General features: G+C 39.2%; 2 protein-coding genes across 7 annotated transcripts in view; both read left to right on the forward strand.

The window, feature by feature from the left end:
- The window catches only part of znf385a (zinc finger protein 385A), a 53593-nt gene extending 50189 nt beyond the window's left edge, over positions 1-3404 (forward strand). For all 6 annotated transcript variants that reach the window (XM_063893110.1, XM_063893067.1, XM_063893076.1 and 3 more), the window contains one exon: positions 39-3404. In XM_063893110.1, the coding sequence (XP_063749180.1) occupies positions 39-290 (252 nt within the window). In that variant the 3' untranslated portion in view covers positions 291-3404. The remainder of the gene's footprint in view (positions 1-38) is intronic.
- Positions 3405-16224: 12820 nt separating this feature from the next.
- tac3a (tachykinin precursor 3a) lies at positions 16225-18310 on the forward strand. The gene is made up of 7 exons (XM_063894008.1): positions 16225-16446; positions 16857-16966; positions 17061-17160; positions 17374-17403; positions 17497-17550; positions 17696-17762; positions 18018-18310. The coding sequence occupies exons 2-7, from the start codon at positions 16871-16873 to the stop codon at positions 18034-18036; spliced, it is 366 nt and encodes a 121-aa protein (XP_063750078.1). The 5' UTR covers positions 16225-16446; positions 16857-16870; the 3' UTR covers positions 18037-18310.
- The last annotated feature ends 16 nt before the right edge of the window (positions 18311-18326 follow it).

Raw genomic sequence — 18326 nt, forward strand, 5'->3', positions numbered from 1 at the left:
TCTCTCTCTTGTCTTGTGTCTCCCCCGTCTGTTTGTAGTCTTCTTTGAACTTCTCCAAGGATCTCACCAAAGCTTTGGGTGCAGGGCTTTTGCCCAACCCCTTGGCTGTTGCTGCAGCAATGGCCGCTGCAGCTTCCTCGAACCAGTTGGCTCTCCGTGCAGCAGCTCCAGGGCACCACCACCACCACCACCACCTATTGCAAGGCCCGCCTCTCAGTCACGCCATCCTGAGACCCGCTCCCGGGCCCATCCGCACCACCCACGGGCCAATACTTTTCTCCCCCTACTGACACATCACCCCCTGACTTCGGCCAGTCAGGAACAGCCACTCCAAAAGCACACTGTGAAGATACAAACATGATCAACAAACAGCAATTGATAAGGGGAAAAAATCCAACCATTTAAATATTGAACTTAGATAAATGCAGGGAAGAGGAGCGGTGGACAGAGTTAAATTATATGTATTTCTTCCCTTTACCAGAAACTCTCCCTCCATTTCAAAGACTCTGAGTGATCCGTGGATGGAATGAGCTGAGGAGAACATTTTCATTATGCATTGAACTCCCTTGTACATCTCTAACCTCCCCTGGTCCCTTTCCCTTGCACTGTGGCCCTGTCATGGCCGCCTCAATAGCTACAGAAGAAACTCATGCACATCTTTCAAGAAACATTAAGCCACATGTAGTGTTACAAAATGAATCTGGGCCAGGTTGGTTTTCTCCTGTCATCACGACTCAACGTGTTCTTCTCATCCTATGCACCTCAAAACCAAGACAATAATGTTATGTCAGTAGGGTAGCTGCTTCAATCGGTCTTCGCTGTTTGCGGCAGATGTAGCTGTGGTGACCTTCACAGCACTACACATGTCCCCTTCTGCGCCGGAGGCCAGCAACTTTGTGACATTAGGTCCTTGCTAGATACAACATGACTTTTCTGACAGGCAGGTGGTAGTCTGATGGGGGGGGGGGGGTTAAAAGAGCAGAAAAGTGACTGTGGGGTATTGCACTCCCCCGTCATTTCCTGAGACTGTGAGGTGAGAGGAGGGCTGGCATGGGTCAGTGGATGGATTGACCTCAGGCATCATGCAGACGCACACAGGCCCAAACAAGTCTTTGTTCTAAAATAGACTGTACCAACAAAATACACTACAGGGCACATGTGTCAACATCTATATCAGTCAGAGAAGGGCCCCACTTAAGGGAAAAAAGGATGGGAGAAACAGCAGAAGATGCATCAGTACATACTGTACCGCAGTATTCAATACATGATCTGTATTTTTACCTTAAATTGGTGGCAAGAATCTGTTCTTTTAATTAAACTTATGAGAGATGAATGAGAGAGCACAGTTCATATATTTTTTTGGGTGAGACGTCAGTTCATATTAAGCCATAAAAAGGAAAGTTTTTGACATCCTCACATAACCTTGGTCTTTATTCGCAGGCTGCTTCACTGTGTAGGTGGGGAGGCATGACTTAGGTGTAACCCTCTGTACTGATGTATTTATGACGTTTTTGCATGCGGCCTTGTTATAAGATCCTTCAAGGTCAGGCTACTGCATCATTGGGTTGAACTCTTCCATTAGCTGCCTCATCCTCCTCCTCTTTCTCACCTCCCCCATCACCAAAGGTTCACATGAGTCTGTAGCAGGGGGCACATCAACAGTGGCAACCATAATTCTCAAAGCGAACAAATTAAAGAGAGGAAGTTGAAAGCCAAATACGCTCTTGGAAAAAATAATCTTGAGCTGGAGTGACAACCGAGCCAGAAGCCCAGCAAGGCCTCCGAGGGCTGCGAGTCGAGACGTCCAGCTCAAAGCACCTACCGATACTTCCGTCTTACAAGTGAAAGCCATGAAATGCACCATGATTTGTTTTCTTTTACAAAGACTGGTGAGCACTTTGTTTTGTTTGGTTCGGACTGTTGGTTTGCATTTATCACACATAAAAAAGAGCAAAATAGGAATCACAATACAAATATTTTTGTAGGTAGCAAATGTTAATAACTGCAGGGTGGAATTATTGGATGGTGGATTATATAAGAGTCGACTCAGACAGAGTATAAGCAGACCACCTGACTCTTCAGAGAGACAGACAAAAGCTAGCTAAGCAAAAGCAGTAAACCTTTTTTGCTCGACATCATCCTTGGCTGAACAAGATGTACACTGTGCCCTTTCATTGAGAAGTAATGAGCTCTAATGTCTTACCTTTGTCTGAATATTGCAATGCAATGAGCAATTTTTATCAGAGTGACTTGCTATCATTGTGACATGTTTTCTGGAGTGATGTATGAACTGGGAGTACACCAGCTGACAGCCTTTTTCTGTTCTTCCATGAGGAGTAACAGCCCTTGAAAGGGTTCAGATAGGGACAGAGAGATGGGGGTGTAGCTGGGCTTAGGGACCGACCCTTCATATTAAAGGGCCTTTTTACTTTGGTAATCACTGCTTGGGGAACAGGGTACAACACCAGGTATCAAGGGATTCAAGCTAGAATTGTTCAACATGCTTATTTTTAGTCGAATCTAAGTTGCATTTTGTCTGTGTGTGTGTGTGTGTGTGTGAGAAATGTGGTTAAAGTGAAAATCCTGAGGAACATTATAAATGCCATGACTTAAAGAAGAAGCTGACTTGGTGTCAGCTTCCACCGTTGTGCTCTTTTTGTTGCTGAACAACACTTCAGTGAGTTCATTTTGTGAGTAAGATACTATTCCAGGATCCGTGTTCTCTTTCCTGTTGGTGTGTGTACCATTTGTATTTTAGTGTGTGTTGGGACCTGCTTTATCCCCACCTCCCTACAATCTGAGACAAAGGCAACCTGGAGCTATAAAGTGGCCTAACACAATAATGGAGACAAAAAACCTGCATGTTTTGTTTTGAAAAGATTGATCAGTCATCCTGGATTCTCGATTCTTGATCAATAAACCAAATCAAAACAGTGTAATGTTGTCCCTGGTAGGTCCGTCAAGTAGCAGCACCGCAGATATGTTCACACTGTGGTTATTCCCACTATTTCATCCTCATTATTCACATTATGGGAAATAAATGTTAGATTCCTACTTTCTGGGAAGGTATTTCATGTTAGCTGTGTTTAGGCTACTAGCCTTAGCCTTATTCTGCCCTCAGCCTCTCTCATATCAGAGAGACAGGGAGAGATGGAGAGGCTTTGGTGTAATTTTGTCTTGCCAATAAAGTTATTTTTGAATTTCATTGTCAGAGGGGACAAAGAATTTGTATGGCGAACTGTAGCAATACCTGACTCATTCTGGCTACTCTTGTTTATTGCAATAAGAAGATTTAACAATAAATGTGTATGTGACTAAAACATTATAAATGTAATTTAAATGAAAAAGAAACTTTATGGTAAATAATATTGGTATCAAGAGAAACCATGGTGGGAAAAAAGTAAATGTCAATAAATCATTTAATGAAACAAATGTCTTCAGAGTTTTTCTAAATCAATCATTGTTTGGTTCAATACTTTATCAAATGTCATAGCTCATTCATACAGCATCTTTAATACATGTCCAGACAGGACCAGTCAGTTAATCCCAGTTCATATTTATTTCATTAATTTTTATGTTTGGTTTCAAGAGAAAATCCACCATACAGTAAAAGAAGTTGTTTTCGTTTCTAAAGCTAAACTAATGACAACGACACTGTTCAATAGGAAGTCAGATTATAAAATAGGGAGGGATTTTTGGAAGGATGAAACAAAATCAGTGACCTCCTCTTAGATTTTGAATTTGTTATAAAGTGAATACTGAGTGTGTTTGGTCCATGCAGATTTTTTATTTTATTTTTATGTACAATTTAGCTTTTGTTCCATCTGAGTATGTGCAACATGATTTCATAATGCGTCGAGCAGAAATATGAGCTTGAACACTGTAAAACGTTTTTAAAAGAGTCCTTATCTCAGCCACAATCAGATATTGAAGAATCTCCTTAGAAAGCAACAGATGTAGCAGGCAGGAGCAGAGGCTGACTGGTGCTGCATTGTACTGTCAGATGAAGAGCAGCATTGTGCTCTCTAGAGAGCGTAGCTGATTTCTCGTAATAGACGGCCCTTATGTCGTTCCCAGCTGGGATCTTTTTCCGAGCATTCCCAAACACAGTGACAGCTTGCCAGCAATTGTCTCCATCTTGTGACATTACACAACTCAGCCACCAGATGGTCCTATTGTCATGACTAGAATGAAGGTCCACTTGAAACAATGCAGTATAGCTTGAAAGAGAATAAGCACATACTGCAAGTGTTAGCAGTCCAACCTATTTACACATCATGATTGTGTATCCCTGCAGTGCTTTGACTGTTATTTTACACTTATGTTCAAGGTCATTTTGTAGGCCTACTGATGCCCTAAGCATAAGCATCTATTGTCAGGCTTCTGAACTGAACTCAAGAGCAGACACTGGGAAATGCAGATGGTGGGATGGTAAGTGGTTTTATTCAACAAAAGGTAGGCTGAGGTAAGTTGTAGGGAGGCAGGGAACAGGCTGTCAGATTCCCCTACAAAACACGGAGAGCTGGTGTTAGAAAATACGGCAGGTTGGCAGGCAAAGGCAAAAAAGGCAAACAGACTAGTACAGACTGGCAAAATGCTAGTTTGCAAAACTGGAAGCGTGGCACACAACAAACCATGTATGGCAACGATCCAGCAGAGACTGTTGCGGCAGGCTTACATACTGGAGCTGGCTTGATTCTTGGGCAGGTGTGCTGATTGTTGATTCGGATCAGGTGAGTGGAAGCTGGATGGAAGACAGGAGGGGGGAAGGGGGAAAACAGACAAAACCCCCAAAACACACCAAGCACTCATCATTCATACGGAAAGCAGAAAAATAAACAAAAAAAAACACATTCAAACTAGGTATACATGAGTCAAGAGTGAGGACCCATGACATCTAAAGTGATCTGAATATATAGTATGTCTGCCCATGATGGCTCTGTGCGTATATGATAACAATATATAACAAAATGTTAGGGAAAAGGCCATGAACAGATTGGAAAGACGGTTGCTATGCAACAATCTTCAAAGACATTGAAAAACTAAATGACCCATTGATCCCGCAGCACCTTAAAGAAAAGGGAAAAAACCAAACGTCACTATTACATAAAATGGTGTGTCAGAAAAAAAGTTATAGTACATATATTGAAATATAGTATACATTTTTAAAAAGTAAGGTTCGAAAACATCATAAAAAAACAAAGTATAGTATTTCAAAAATAACGAGATAGCAAAGTATGTCGAAAATATGCAAAAACAATGACTGAAATCTTCATATATGTACAGGATTCAAAGGCATGTATGTATACTCTTTGAATTTCGAAAACATCTTCACAATTTATTAAATCCATTGATATAACTAACTATCCAACTTCAGTTTAAAACATTTAATATATTTTTTTTGTCAATCAATCTTGCAAGGTATGAATATTTGTTCCCAATGATAAATTTAACCTACACCATGGTGCAAAATATTTATAACATTACTTTAGTTTTCTCAAAAAGATGAAAAGAAGACCAAAAGAGCATACTGTGGTTCACCTGTGGCATGTCCCCTTTTCTATACATGCTATTATCCCTCTAAAGCATAATGGCATGGATCTAGTTTTGCACTAGACAGCAGCTCTTCTCTTGAGAGCTCCATGCATTGAGATGTGGCAATAACACGGTGAAATGTTCAGAGAGGGATCTTCAAATGGAATCTGGAGTGGCAGAGATGTGTACCTGCACTTTTCTCTAAATAGAAGTCTGCATCTGAGAGGAGAGGGCATGTTCTCTGGTCTACCCCTTTTTATGTTCCCCGATGCCTTCTTCTCTCTTCTCTCACTCTTTACAGAGAGAAGAAGGCAGCATATTCATATTTTATTCGCAAAAGTAGATATTATGTCACCTATCTTTGGTATTGATGGCAATATTTGTTGTTCTTCTGGGTATAATATGATAAGCTTTCCAAAGTTGTTGCTTACTTGGTCTGGACAAGTTCAAGGGGGAGAAACAAGGCAAAACACACAAAAAGGATTAAAAGGAATGTTATAATTGCTGTGTGGACATTTCAATTCGGAGTTATATGACATATTGGTTTCAGGATGGAAGGCTCAGGAAATACATTATCTGGGATACTTGCATTATAATAACAAGCAAACGGTATATTCACATTGTTTAGCCACTAAATGTCCAAGCATATTTAATCTAAAATGTCAGCAAACTGACCCCGAACAAAATATTTGTACTGTAGGAGTTCAGCTGTTACGCAGACATGAAAATGCTAAACTGAATGAGTCATCTGCTGGATTTCAGTATATGAAGACATCCAAACACATTCAAATATAAAAAGTCTAAAAAGCTTTTATGGGATTGGGGGGGAAAATGACAGGCATACATTTTGATATGTAATGAGAAATAGATGTCACAAATATGTGTCACTAAGTGAAAGTGTGTGCACACTCCTTCCTGCATTTCAACTACAGAGTGAACAAGCTGAAGCATGTGATCAAATTGCATATAGTCTAAACAGACACATAATGCCACAACATCATCGGCATGAAAACAGATCTCTGTCAGGGTCACAACTAAGTCAATCCAGACGAGTGCTCTCCTGTCTGTCTCCACAAACATTAATTGACAGGTTCAGGTGCACCATGGTGAGGAGCTAATTAGTCCAGAAAGAGGAGGGGGGGGGGGGTGACTAGAGAGAGACACAGCAGAGTTTATAACTCTATAATCGCATTTCCTCAACCAGTCACAAAATTGTGTTGAGACCAACTGCAGCGCTTGGTCTTTTCAGGTCAGCTTGTTGGATTTCTTTGTCAATGTTTATGCAGCTATACTTTGGGTATTACGCCTGTGTACAGAATACTCACTAGTGTATGCGTATGGTCTCACAGGAAAACACCTTCTTCTTATTACATCTCAGACGTGATTTTCTCCCTCTGTAATTTCCAACTGAATCTCGACTGCTGGTATCAGTCTCACTTTTCTTTTTTGTCTTTTGAAACTCTTACTATGAAAGCGACATCTTGCTGTGACAGACATCTATCAATGCTCCCTTGATGGAGAATAATATCAAATTGAAGGATCAGTCCTGCCACTAATATCTTGTCCTCTACAGGGAAATTAAGTCAATCCACGCAATAACGCAACTCCCACTCAAGGGTCACACAAAATAGATACACCTTCAGCCTATCTCTGAAAACAAGGGGACCATGTCATACAAAATGAATTTAGGTGCGTAGAAGTAAACCGTGAGCTTATAATGCTTGTCTTTAATGGCTCTAAAGTGACAGGTACCCAATATGCTCACAAGGCTTCTTAGACGTCTACGCAGGCACTAGCTGGGCAGTTAAATTGTGTTGGCATGGCAGCAGCCCGAGACAAAAGCCACAATTGTGAGGAAGCAGTCTGCAGTCCTTCATTCAGGAGTGGGCGGTGAAGGCAAATTGCCCTTCTGCACTGAGGCAGCACAGGCCATGGCTGGATTGAATCTAATTAACTATTCTGATGCAGTGAATAGAGACCATTCAATAAAATGTTTGGCAGATGAAAATGTACAGTGTGCTTGCACCCATTTTTGTCCTTGAGCTGGGACATGACTTTAGAAAATAAATTGAAAGTATGTTTACTTAATATCCGATGTTCAAACGTACACATAAAGCACAGGTGATAGAAAACACTTCACTGAACATAACAGCAGGAGTATCCTGCAACGCGCCTGCATAAAGAGAAGAAGACTGCACGCTAATAAACATGGGTTTGAATAATAGCGTTTTTATACATTTTGTGAATGTTACATTTTTATATATTGCTTTTATTTTTTGCAGGTTCTTCCTTATTTAAGCAAGGTAGAAAAATAACATAGGTTTTCATATTCTGTAGATAAAGCCTCCTGTGGCAAATACATGAGGTGTGACATTGGGAAATACAAACACAATTGATTTAACTTGTTTGTTTATAATTAAACTCTACAAGGTGTCTTTAAGTTATGGTTATTCAATGGCATTGACAATTACTGTGCTTTACATGTTCTCAATTTGAAGTGTTCAAAACTGGCACAATTAATGTGATTAGTAAAGAGTGAAAGTAATAATATTTTACTGTAGACTAAGGTAAAACAGCAGTGAAAGCAATGCATAGAGATAGGGTTACAATGCTCAGTTGGACTGAGGTGCAAACCTTAAGGAAAGAAATGCAGGGTGGATATCAGTCGCCAAAAGAGACAAATAAAGTACATTTTTATTGCATCAGGGGCCTAAATGGAATTCAGACATGTGTGCTTTTCCTGCTGTGACATGTCAAAGTTTCTAGTTGACTAAAGAGTCTAAAACCTGAGGCAGTTATATTAAGCAAACAGATGCCTTGGCCTGAGCTGGGACAATGTGTAGAGACAAATAGCATAGACAAATAAGGATCAGCAACAGAGGCATGTGACCGATGATGAACTGCGGTTTGTAGCCACCTTCAGATTGGGTGATCAGGATTTGTAGGTTTTATAAATAAATAAGGCAAACAGACTTAAACATTTTTAGAAAACTTGCAGAGGAGCGGATTAAACTACTTCTTATACTCAGTTTTCATTTTTGAAATGCCATTCCTTCATATATACATTTTACAAAAAGTAAAAAGTATTAAAAGTAAAAAACAATCCTCTGGCCTTCAAGCTCATGCCCAGCTGATCCACTACTGTCAATACTGTACAGCTTCTTGCTGATGTAGATACCCAAAAGGCATGGTGAGTCACAGATGTCCTTCCAAGAATTGTCTTTTTGAGTATCCCACAGATCATGCAATGCAAGCCCTCAAGCTTTTCAGGAAATGATGGTGTTGAAATGATGGCAGGGAGAGTGGAAGACGGGGAAACAGTGTCACCGAGGCTTGATGGTCTATGTGAAAGATATGGTGCCATCTTTAATTAGATGATGAGTAACTGGCGGAAGGAAACAAATAATGTCGTCATTCAGCAGTATTATGTTGTGACAGCCACTCACTTATTATCGTTTTGTCCTCCGGGTCTCCCTTTCCTTAGGTCCAAAGCAATATTTCACTTTCACACAGTTTGTAACAAACTGAATCTTAAGATAAAGACTCAACATACCAACTTTTATGAACTGCCTTCAATTTCCTCAAAAAAGGACAGAAGGTTAGCAAATGCAAGCGTAAAAAAACAAAGAGAAGGGATATAAACATTTTATGTTTTTATACTGTGTACTGTATGTAATGTATGCAAACCACGATGACACAGGTGTACAGTACTTGAACTTTTCATCCAAAGGTTTGCAGAGTCCATTAGCCTGTGACTTCTTTCTAGGTGCTGCATTATCATAAGCAAATCAGTACATTCTCTATAATCAGGACATGGCACAGTCAGATAAGAATCTCATTATAGGGTTGTGTCAAATTTATAATGAATTAAAATGCATGTTATTATCAGATAGTGATGTATAATGAGTTTATAATGTGCTCCCTGTGCTCACAATAGGATGTAAGTGCCCTCCTCCGAGTATCTTATCAGTTGTTATCTACTTGGCCGTCTCTGACATCCTCCGGTTCAGACACTCACAGTTTCTAAGTGAGGTGGGATAAAGGTGCAGCTCATCCATCCGCCATAGCGACGACAACCCTTTGTTAAAATAAACCTTCAACATAATCCAATACTTTGCATGGACTGAGTATTTGCCTTTTTGTCTAGCGTGACAGACCTGGTGCCAGCTGTGTTTACCAACACACCGTGTGTTATGAACATAATCACTTTACCAGCCCTTGCCTGTCTGTTGTGGATGGCACTTGTCATTTACAAAGGAGAGCCCAGGGCAATCAATCATCCCAATGTGTGAGTGTGTTTCTATGTGTGTGTTAAGGGGTTGGGGTTTGTGTGGCTTTTATCAATCGTTGGCTCCAAAGACAACACAGTAAAAGCTCCTTACATATCAGTGAAAACAAAATGCTTTACAGGAAGCATGCACAATTACATAGACAAGCAAATGTGAATGGTCATTACTTACAAGGTTTCAAAATGTTCAATATGTTTATTATAATATGATTGCAGGAGCTTGGAATAATCACTCATTATGTGTACACCACGAATACCTCATGAAAAAGGGTTCATGACTTAAAAAAGCACAAGACAAGTAACAAAGTTTCAAAAATAATTTAAGTAACCGTAAAACAATTCACGATGGAGCGTACCATACAGAGGGATCAATTTGCCTTCTTGGTGTCGGTAAGATATGTGGTGAAAATCAGCTTTAAGGGTTAAACATTTGTCTTCTTACTCATTTAGTTACTTTTCAGGCTGTCAGCAGTAAGACGACGATTAGCTCCTATAAAATGTAAGGTGAACTCAGGTGAAATTAAAAGAGGTGTGTCCTACTCATTCAGTGTACAATGCTTCGTTGATGTGGAGACATTGGGTCACATGATACGGAAGCTTTTGTTAAAATCAAGACTTTTCAATAACAACAGCTAAACTTTCAATGAAATATGCACTAAAGAAATAGAAGAATGATATGGAGGCTGTTGAAACAAATGAAATTATATTCTGCTAAGATATTTATGTAAATTCAATTCAAAAAGGTGTGCCACATAGACACATTTGTTACAGTACTTTAGAAATAAATGTCATCAATATAAGCGAGTCAATACAGAAGTATTGAAAACAACATTGTTTTTGTGTGTTATTTTGATTTATGTGGGTTACATTCAGTTTAAAATGGGCTAAACAAATACACGAAGGATTGCCTAGAAATTTAAAATCTAACTGGACTGGAAAGAGTTCATTTATATTGGTTTATGACTAGCAGCTTGGGGGTAGTGGAACAAGCTTTAGACACAACATTGACATATGATCACCTTGTCATGTTGTTATGGCAAACGTGTGAAGAAAATACTGTCTCTTTACACAGACAAACATCAACATTTATTTGTAGGCATGTGTGTGTCGCTTTATCCTCTCCTGAGGGAAATTATGGCTGCTCAATGCTCCACTTTGTTCACCAGCTATACTCTAACTCAAATCTGATGGTTCTGTTCATATAGCGTACCATTGATTTAGTAGGATTTGGAGATTATCATAGGAATACAAAACTATATAGAAAAAAAATACTGAACTGTGTGTCTGAATCACAGACAAGACATAATCTGGTGATGTTAACAGCTCCTGTAGCTTTGTTTCAACAGAGACCCCGTTCTTGATGTGTCAGGGTTGATCAATAGCTGACCACTCAAACTATGAAAGCAATAACAACTGTTTATTGAAGGTAATGCGACAAGTACATTCATGCTTCGTGCTCCATGAATAATGTGTTTCATTGACTTGGGCTCCTGTGAATAGAGACAGAGTGGAGCATAAGAGTGCCTGCGGTCATTCATGTGCAAGTTTGCTATTGTTTCTGAAACTACCTTAATGCAGGGCTCACCTTTGTCAATCATTATGTACATGCAATGCGCATCAGCCAGTAGTGGCTCATACACTCAAATCTCTTAAAACTAATTGTGTATCATTGGAAATATCTGTCATATTAGGACGTAACGAACAAAGAAATAACCCAACCCCCTCAGGTTTGACTGACATTGTTGAAATCGAAAAGAGTTAAGATCAATTTTACCTATAGTATTTCCACTAATCCCGTGGGAAATTTTCAACATTGTCTCATGGGTATCTGACGCATCTCAGATTTGTTTATTTTTGTGTCTTAACTGTCTCTGTTCATTAAGTGTTAATTCTGTCAGTATTGCATCTATTAAGGTTAGGTTTGCTCACAAAGATTAGCACAGAACACTCACACAGATCACAAAATTCCTAAATCCAAACATTCATATTCAATCGGACAGTTAAACAATGTACAGGTGACGAGTTTCATGGCTTGTATTCTCTAATCCCACACGCTATGTTGCACACTTTCATGATTCCATAATTTCCCTTGACACTTTTTTTATGAGCAGGTGGGACAGGATGAAATAAGCAGCCGAGCGGGGTCAAGTTCGGTCACAGTCAGTCAGTGTAATATCCAGGTGAGATGGAAGCTCTACAGCAATTTTGCCAGCTCTCATCCACACAGTAATGAGCTTTCAACCGTACATTACATCCTCATCATTCATCCAGATCTCCAAAAACAGACACCTCCAACATGGATTCAACACAAAAGATCACTTAAAGCCTGGTCTCCTCCTCTCCAGACGGCTCTTACAACAGCACTTATTTTTCTGTGATTTCTATTGCAGCTCCTCAGATGTGATAACAAATGTGCAAGCTCACTGCTAATGCAAAACAAACAAAGAAAAACAGAGGTGAAATTAACCTCTGTTAATAAAAAATAAAAAACTTTATACAGTTTAGACGTAAAACCTAATAGTGTGTTTCAAAATATGTCATTCTCCACCAGAAGCAATGACATAACATTAAAATACATTTCTGTTTGGTAAATCATAAACAAGTCACTGTTCATAATGCGGCTGTGGTATTTATTTTAGTTGCTGGTGGTGGAAACAGTAGTAACCAAAAGGTTTGGATAGTGGTAGCAGTGTAATGACCAAATGGCAGAGGAAATATAATTGGCATGAAGTGTTATCACATCTCAACAAAACAGAAAAATGCATTGCAAAACATTTATTCAACAAATTAAAAAGACAAATCCTTTGGCAACAAACAAAAACTCTTCGACGGACCTACAGTGGCTGGTCTTGTGTAAATAGAACACATTTTTAGGGTTGAAAACGCAACTCATCTGATTGCAGCCATTTTCAAATAACAGCATGTCAGCATGGACACGTTGCCAGTGTCTCTGATTACTTCTGTGATGAACTGAATGTTGATGTATCTTTTAAAGTGTTCTTACTGCACGATGAGTAGAAAATAGGCAATACTGTTTAGAGACGGATCACAACAGCTTAAACAGCCTCAGAGGCTTATTTTCTCCCATAGACCTTAGTGCCAGCCATTGCCACCAAGGGAAGATTAAAGGGGACACAAAGCTGTTGACAAGGAGGGAGCAGAAAAACACTTTTCGAAGCTCTTTCGAAAATGCTGATGAAAAAGAAAAGAATGTGTTTTGTTTAGCGACACCACAGCTCACCGTTCCACATAACCAATGTGGTCTAATGCAAATAGAAATGTAAAACATGTCAACAAGCATGCCAGTCTTAAAGAAACAGTCTTCAAATTAACATTTAGATGGAAGTGACACTTTAGGACCTCCTAAGTCAGAGATCAGGGAGGAGTGGGTGGTGTAAAAATACTGCATCCATCAAAGTCATTTTGCACGCCCCAAGGAGAAGTATAAAGCAGACTCTAAGTTGAATTCCCCCATTGGATTAGAGCCCATTAACTCAATTATTGACATGTGCATCTTATGATCTACCATGAAGAGGACTGGAATCATCTATATCCGTTTATTTTAGTCTTCATGTTGCCAGAAGCGACAGCCGACAGCGGGGATGGGCTCTGAGTGTGTGAAGGACTGTTTTCCTGTGACTCTGTTAACACATTCAGAATCCCCTTTGGACTTATTAGCCAGAGATTGCAAGCTTTCTGTCCAACCCCAGTCTTTGTATAAATATAGCTAAAATATACACCTTGAAATTTCTCACACATTATTACAATCTCACTCTGTCTTCTCACCCTTGCACACTTTGATTTTCCATTTCCCTCAGGCCGCTTATTGTTTCATAACATGTCTACCATATAAGGGGCCATCGCGTCACTGTCACCTCTCAGCTCCAAGCTGGAACTTACTTTATCTTCTCCCCCTCTCAGACCCTGAAAGCCTGCACAAATGGATGACTGGCAGCTCCATTAGAGAGACAGGAGAGGAATAACAGTGTGACTGTATGGGCTTTATGTGCAGTTTCCCTCCTCTGAATACACAACTACACAGAATAACTCATGTGTAATGTCCTTTCCAACAAAGACGAAAATGATGTGAGATAAGCACTCTACATGATGTGTCCTCAAAGACACACACACTCTTTTTTTCCTCTTAATATGTGTTAAACTGCAATGTCTCTCAAACTTTTCAGCCTGTTAATTCAACCAGCTATAACAGGAAAAGCATGATCATCAGGCAAATGCTAGAAAAGAAAATGTGAGGGCAAACCAGAGGAGATTTTAAATTATGTTCACACTCACAGCCTACTTTCTACACACATGCAGATCAATGTTTGAAAAGGACCTAATAAAGGAGAATGATAAAGCCAAGCAGTGTTAATGAACTTTCATCAAAATGTTCTTATAGCAAAGGAAGTTTTTTTATATATTTCAAGTGGCCAACTGACTACTCATGTCACTTATAAGAGTATTAGAGACCCACTTCTTAATAAACATCCTTAAACGATCCGAACATGAGACTGAGCAGTGTCTCTTATGTTTGTCTTCTCGAATACTTCAACCTAAAGATACCATTGGAGTCCTAATGAGAGTAAGCCAACCGTGAATGTCCTGCTGACCTTTCAGCACGCAGCTGTCTGCACCTCTGAGGGGAGCCCATTATAAGTCAGATCTTTTTGATAAAAGGTGTGATGGTAATGAATGACGTCCACATGCAATACAGCAGAGGGTTCATGCCATGTCATGTGACTACCCTCTGATATATTTAGGGTTGTCCATTTAGACCTGCAGCACATCTGACCCAATATCCACTCACTTTCGGTTGGATGAGTAGCTTCCCCCGCTATGGCAAGTTGTGGATGAACAGCCACTGGCCCTCTTTCCCTGTACTCTCTGTCAGTCCAAAAACAGGGTTGCTTTGATGATTACCAAGCCTATGAGAAAACACTCATCAATAATGTAAAAATGCAATTAATGACTTCCCCCACCTCTGTCAGATCTCCCATCCCGAACCCTTCCCTGCTTTGGTGCCATCCCCACGTTACATCCAGGAACAGGACAAATATGGAAATGGGAAGTCATTACTAAAACATATCAGAGTTAACCTTTTGTGAAATGCACTATTTGGACACTATGTGCCTGGTGCTTTGTTGTGGGAGTCATACCCTCTTCAAACAGGTCTCAGTCTCCAGAGGGCACAGCCATTTATATCTGCAGTGGTTCCCTGTGATGGTTTTAATGCTATAATCTCAAACTTTGCTTTGCTGAAATATTCATGCTTCTTTGCATTCTGATTGTGTGCCCAAACACCAACACGAGTGTAATTGCTTGTGTAATTGCAAGAAAATGATAGGTTTGGTAGGGGCATTAAATAAAAGGTTGTTTTCAGCTGCTGATGATTTAGGGAAAATACGTTAGACACATAAATATATCTTCAGGATTTACTTGAATGTTTCATTTATTAGAAAATGATACAGCACTACCAGAGCAACTAGATCATGCAGTGCCGCTTCTAGGTAAGACATATGAAAAAGTGTCACACTGTCTGTGCTTGTACAAGTTACAAGACAGACAATTCATCTCAACACCTGTCAGAGCCGATCAAAGAGAATTCAGCAGTCATGAAAACAATTTCAAGTGACCCTCTGAATCACGTGTTACTCAGTGTGTCAATGCTGGTATGATGGTGATGATGTGTCGGTCCTAACATTAAATCTGGATGTCAGTCATGACAACTCAGCCAGTTATCTGAACTGATATATTCCCTTTCTGATTTGTGTTGTCATATTGAAGTGTTTAATTTTTTGTCTCACAAAAAATATATCATTGTTCTCTTGAATATTGTCAAAAATATAATTCTCGTTTATCCCGTCAACTAACCAAAACCCTGCCAGTAAGGTGGAAAAATCTTTGTGTGTATTTTACATTTGCTGTTAAAATAGGAATTGGGCAGTTATTACAAACCAACAATGTGTGGCTCATCTAGTCACATACCACTATCTTCTATTGTGACATGCAGAGGCAGATGCTGGCTGTATAATTACTTCCTAAAAAGATTAATATCTTGACAATGGCTATTTCTACTGGTCAGTTGAGTGGAGAGACACCACGAGGAGCATGTATGGATGATGGCAGAGACATGGATAAGTGAGACTGTTGCACTTTGAACACACATGTTTCGTTTATCACAAACAACCTGATCAGCTGTACAATGTGTTTTTGTGGATTTCTTTAAATAAAAAGGCAGTTGGAACCACATATTTAAGACACGTTTAAAGTATATTCATGGATGGACTTCAAATGGAAGTCACAAACCTTTATCCTCGTGACGTTGCATAGACGTGTATTTTTGATGGTGTCTGTACGTGCGTCTTTGGGGAGGCAGCAGATCTCAGCAGCATAATGTCCATCAGTGTGTATTCTACGTAGACACAACGTGATAAGACCTGATACTCCACCTACGCTCCGGTTGCTGATTGGCGTTACGCAGGTATCCAGTTATTATTTATTAGCACAGAACGTGGACGTCTCAGTTATCCTGACCGGGTCTCACTGCAGGATCTATCCTTCTTCTCTTCTCTGCACAAGAACGCACGCAGACTCTTTTACCAAATCTGCTAGACAGAAAACAGGTAAAGTGAAAAAAGAAAAACTTTTAAATGCTTAAAGTTAAAATGTTAACGTACTTATTCTATTCATTTTACTTTCGACAGTTGTATTTTTCTTCCATTAAGAAGTTTATTTAAGGGTTTAACGTGACTTTTGGGATTTGTAAAACAGAGAGAGAAAGAGAAATTATATTATTGTTGTCTGTTTGTTTCTGTCATCGCTGGATAAATACGCAAGAATCAGAACAATAATGTATTAACAAAATTTAAAATACATCTTATTAACTATATATTTCTAAATCTTACATCGAGCACTTTTACGCACCAATTACGCAACAGGCTATGCGCAATGGGTTCATTTGATTTCGATATTTTTGGCGAAAAAGAAACAACTTAACTTAAAACAGGATAACTGTTGTTGTTGTTTTGCACAGGAGGTGCTGAGAAAATGAGGGGAGGTGTGCTGCTGGTGACTCTGTTTCTCATCATGAAACTTCGATACAGCCATTCCAGATGCGAGGAGCCCGGAACGCGCAGATCAGAAGTAGGTTTCCAGGTTCGCAGTGACAAAGCGGTTTTTCAGGTCATGTTTGAAACATAAACTGATTCGGTATTTGTTTTGCTTTTCATAATTGCAGCAGCCCATAGCCTTGGACAACCTCAAACGGAATATTCTGAAGAGGTATAGCGATTTGGATTATGACAGCTTTGTAGGTCTGATGGGCAAAAGAAATGCCGGTAAGTCTCCCACTGATTTCGTTCAAAATTGTATAGAAGTAGTAATGTTAATGATAATTATATATTTTCTTTAAATAGCGATAAACTGTCGTAAATGTAGTCCCTTCCTTAATTTACATATGATAGTTTTGATTTATTTCCTCAAAAGTTTTCTTCTATTTAACAATACTGCTCTGTTGTCTTTTCTTTTCTGTTTCATTTCATTATTATCAGATGATAGCGCTGTACCTGCACCACAAAAAAGTAAGACCTTTTTGATATAGTACTGATGTGAAGTATTTGCTTTCTTATTTAAAATCATCACAAAACTGAATGGTTACCATTCTTATTTTTTAGGGGAAATGAATGACATATTTGTGGGTCTTATGGGAAGGAGAAACTCAGAGCCTGGTAAGTGTGGCAATTCACAAAACTTCAACTACACGTAACAGCCCTGTGGGCTCCTGTAAGCATTCAGATTAGATGTTTCCCTGGTGTTCATCATGCAGAGAATATATATCTTGATATGACTATACTGCAATGTCTGCTCTCACAGATAATGGTCCCTGGAGAAGAGCGTATCCGGAGAGGAGAGGCATTTTTCTCAACAAGTGTAGGCTGAGGTGAGTGCCTTTTATTTCTTTTTCATTCAGTATATTTAATATCTCCACTAAAGGGTAAAAAGTTAACCCCTTAAAGGTTATTTCAACATATGGGGTTGAAACTTAAATACATAAAAGCTGACTCAACTGACTTATTTATATTTTTATCTCATATTGGCATCAATGAAATGTATGAAATCATTTATTGTACATATGTCAATAGTACGTGCGTAGGATTAATACTCACATATAAATATACAATGTGTTTTGTTGCAGGTTTCTTCAGGGGCTGTAGACATTCATACAGAAGCAACTCTCTCATCTGGCATCGATGACAGAAGATCACAGAAAACACAATAAATTAACTAAATGTCTGATGGAAATAATTAAATGGCGTGATTCACACTGTAAACCTGCCAGCTGGTTTATGAGAGCGACTATAAACTAAATGGATTTTATTTGTTTCACCTGAAGACAAAACATGATTATAGTGACAGACGATTACATGACATACCTTATGTTCTACTTCTTGTTTCAAATGTTCAAAATAAATCACATTTTTTTATAAATCATTTATTCATTTAA

Source organism: Eleginops maclovinus, chromosome 1, assembly GCF_036324505.1.
Source record: "Eleginops maclovinus isolate JMC-PN-2008 ecotype Puerto Natales chromosome 1, JC_Emac_rtc_rv5, whole genome shotgun sequence".
NCBI lineage: Eukaryota > Metazoa > Chordata > Actinopteri > Perciformes > Eleginopidae > Eleginops > Eleginops maclovinus.